At 51.5% G+C, this 3695-nt stretch overlaps 1 protein-coding gene across 1 annotated transcript in view; it reads left to right on the plus strand.

Moving 5' to 3' along the window:
• The window catches only part of GOT1 (glutamic-oxaloacetic transaminase 1), a 5088-nt gene extending 1393 nt beyond the window's left edge, over positions 1-3695 (plus strand). The window contains exons 2-9 of the mRNA XM_017725867.1: positions 3-151; positions 705-828; positions 1013-1125; positions 1331-1435; positions 1989-2139; positions 2275-2440; positions 2569-2711; positions 2994-3695. Of these exons, the coding sequence (XP_017581356.1) occupies positions 3-151; positions 705-828; positions 1013-1125; positions 1331-1435; positions 1989-2139; positions 2275-2440; positions 2569-2711; positions 2994-3133 (1091 nt within the window). The 3' untranslated portion in view covers positions 3134-3695. The remainder of the gene's footprint in view (positions 1-2; positions 152-704; positions 829-1012; positions 1126-1330; positions 1436-1988; positions 2140-2274; positions 2441-2568; positions 2712-2993) is intronic.

Below are 3695 nucleotides of genomic sequence, written 5' to 3' on the forward strand. Positions count from 1 at the left end.
GCTGCAGGTGGTGAAGAAGGTGGAGCAGATGATCGCCAACGACAACAGCCTGAACCACGAGTACCTGCCCATCCTGGGCCTGCCCGAGTTCCGGGCCAACGCCTCCCGGATCGCCCTGGGTGATGACAGCCCTGCCATCAAGGAGAACCGGGTATGTGGTGGACGGGGAGCACTGGGGTCCCTGGGGTGTCTCTACAGCAGAGTGGAAGAGCACAAATGCGTAGAGTACAAAATGTGCATTTTGGCAGGATTTGGGCATTTCTCACACGTGGTCTTTCTTGATTGTAGCTTACTTGATGAACCTATCTCCTTGAAACTGTTTGTGCAAGTAGTTGTGGTTTTGGGCAAAAACCAAACGTGGGCTGTGATTAGAATCTGTGTTTTCCTTAATCTTTTAATAGTTTCCCCACAGGATACCCAAGTCAGATAATATACCACCTTTCCTGAAATGAACTACTAGCTGGGAATCTGTTCTGTGCCAAAATATAACAGGAATGGCTGGAGTCTATTTATAACAGTAGAAGTTGTCAGGATGGGCCTGAGCACTGAAGGAGGTTGAAGACCACTGGAAAGGGATGGCATTCTGACTGGGGTGACCCCAGGGGACACGTTTGGGATCCTGTCTCATCCTTGCAAGCTCCTCTGCTTTCTACACATAGCACTGTTGACCTGGGTGGACAAAGCTGGCAGTGTCTCTGTTGCAGGTTGGAAGTGTTCAGTCCCTGGGTGGGACGGGCGCTCTGCGGATTGGCGCAGAGTTCCTGAGGCGCTGGTACAATGGAAACAACAACACGGCCACCCCAGTCTATGTCTCTGCTCCGTCCTGGGGTGAGTGCGGCTCTCAGGGAGCCCTGTGGGTCAGCCAGTGAGGGAGGTACAGCCCTGCTTCTTGCAGAGGCCTGGGCAGTGAGAGAGGGGCCTTCCCATGTGTGTAGTAGGAGATGCTGGGACTGGAGAAGGTAGCTTGCTGGAGATAGGGCCTGCTTTTCTGAAAAGTTATTTCTTTCCTCAGAGAACCACAATTCTGTATTTATGGATGCTGGCTTCAAAGATATTAGAACATACCACTACTGGGATGCTGCCAAGAGGGGTCTGGATCTCCAGGGGCTGCTGAATGACATGGAGGTAAGTAAAAGTGGCATGGGATGGGCTGAGCTTGGTGCTGTGCTGTTGGTATCAGCAGCTGGCTGGGCTCTTGTGTGCTGTGCTGGGAAGTGGATCACTGCAAAAGAGGCTGTTGTTGCCCAGAGCAGCTCCAGGCCTCTCCCTGTGCTGCAGGTGCCCAGTCTTATCCATGTGTGTATGTGACCAAGACACGTTCTCTCCTCAGCACGCCCCGGAGTTCTCCATTTTCATCCTCCATGCCTGTGCGCACAACCCAACAGGCACAGACCCTACTCCTGAGCAGTGGAAGCAGATTGCTGCTGTCATGAAGGTATGGCTGCTGCTGGGGCTAAAGCAGTGCTGAGGGGACAAATAGCTCTTGAGCCAGCCAGAGCATTTGCATCTGAAGTGGGCTTTGGGAAGTGGCATGAGATGTGGCAGAAGCTGAAAGAGTCCCACAAGGCAGGTGTTGAAGGGAGAGGTTGACAACAGAATGGTGGTTGTCTGTGCTCAGAGCATGGATGCATTGCAGTTCTTGTGCCTCCAAGTTCTTGTTCTCAAACTCTGCGGAATGGGCTGTAGTGAGGTTTCTCCTGCTGGAAAGATTATCCACAGGCAGGTGCTGGATAGTAGCATGTGAAGTGGTGTACTTCTTGTGTCCTCAAATGCAGTTTTCTCCTGCATTGACTTTTATTGACCACTTTAATCTTTCTATTCTTTTACCCCAGTAGAAAGAAGGTAGTTTTGTTTCGTGTTGCTGGACCACTTTTCCTTTGAATTCACACAGAAACTCAATGGTCATTTTTCCCTCCTACGGGTACTGTGGGGGGTAAAGCAGAGGTTATGGGGAGGGGATTTCCCTCTAACACTGTTCCTCCTTGCAGCGCCGGAGCCTGTTTCCATTCTTCGACTCGGCGTACCAAGGGTTTGCCTCTGGCAGCCTGGACAAGGATGCCTGGGCTGTGCGATACTTTGTCTCCGAGGGCTTTGAGCTCTTCTGTGCACAGTCGTTTTCCAAGAACTTTGGGCTCTACAGTGAGTGTCTGGCAGTAAGCTGGCCCAGTAGCATCATACCCAGACAGATGGGGCTGGCATGCTGAGGGGTGGGGAATGCTCTGCTTTGCCACGACATGTGGAACCAATGGCTCACATCTCTTGGCTTGTCCACAGATGAACGGGTGGGGAACCTGACCGTGGTGGGGAAGGATGCAGACAACGTGCAGCGTGTGCTGTCTCAGATGGAGAAGATTGTGCGCACCACTTGGTCCAACCCTCCCTCCCAGGGAGCGCGCATTGTGGCAACTACACTTTCTTCCCCGCAGCTCTTTGATGAGTGGTACGTGTTGCTAGGGCCGGTGGGAGAAGGGAGGAGAGGGAAGCTGTCTCCCTGAGTGTCAGGCTTGGCCAGATGGCTTCAAACCAGATGGGTGCCCATCCTTATGCTCTGCTTCCTGCCTGCTGCAGGAAGGGCAATGTGAAGACAATGGCAGATCGGGTCTTGCTGATGCGGTCAGAGCTCCGGTCTCGCCTGGAGGCCCTTGGGACCCCAGGCACCTGGAACCACATCACAGAGCAGATCGGCATGTTCAGCTTCACAGGGCTGAACCGTAAGTATCGAGTGGCCTGGTGAAGGGAGGATTGGGTGAGGACAGTTTTTGCTGTGGGTGGATTGGGCTGAAGCAGTCCAAGCAGGAATCTCTCAGCCTTACTGGAGTTGTGACATCACTGCATCTGTGGCTGGGGAGGGATGAAGCATCAGACAGTATTTCAGTGGCCAGTGCTTGAACTCTTTTGCTTGTTGTGAAAGATTCAAGCATCCCCGACTGGTTCTTTAGGCTTTTCCGAGCTGTGGGTCACTGCTCTGACTTGATGCCCAATTGTTTCTGCAGCTAAGCAAGTGGAGTACATGGTCAAGGAAAAACACATCTACCTGATGGCTAGTGGGCGCATCAACATGTGTGGTCTAACTACCAAGAACCTGGACTATGTGGCCAAGTCCATCCATGAAGCTGTCACAAAAATCCAATGAAGCACATGAACAACCAAACTTACATGAAGTCACCAAAGCTATAGTGTGTAGTCCATGTCTTTCTCTGCTCATGGCTTGCCTTTTCCCACACCTCTTGGGGTTTAATAAAGATGGGAGCTGTAGCTCAATCAGGGATAATCATCTTCTGATGTTTTTTAAGTGGTCCTTGCAATATGGTAAGCCAGTGTCCCCAGGAGGTGGGGGCAGCATGAGCCCCCTTGGCTCTTGTTTCACAACAGCAGCCTGGTCTTCAGGCCCTTTGAGCTGCATCTTTAGCACGTCCAAATCAACTCCGTGTAACTGATCATTTTGATCATGGTGAAGTCTGGTGCCAGTGCAATGCACTGTGGGATAACAGCCCAGTGGTTGGGATCTCACATGGCTTGGGAACTAATGTCACTCAGTAGTATTTTGGAGAGGGGTAAAGCTGTGGCTAGCTTCCTCTCTCCACCTGTCCCACCCCTTCCCAATGTCTGAGCCTTACACGAGCAAATATTTGTAATTGTGATAATTGCTTCTTTGTGTTGTTGACATGAAATTAAACCTTAGTCTCTGAATGCTA

Source organism: Corvus brachyrhynchos, unplaced genomic scaffold (genome assembly GCF_000691975.1).
Source record: "Corvus brachyrhynchos isolate BGI_N302 unplaced genomic scaffold, ASM69197v1 scaffold61, whole genome shotgun sequence".
Lineage (NCBI taxonomy): Eukaryota > Metazoa > Chordata > Aves > Passeriformes > Corvidae > Corvus > Corvus brachyrhynchos.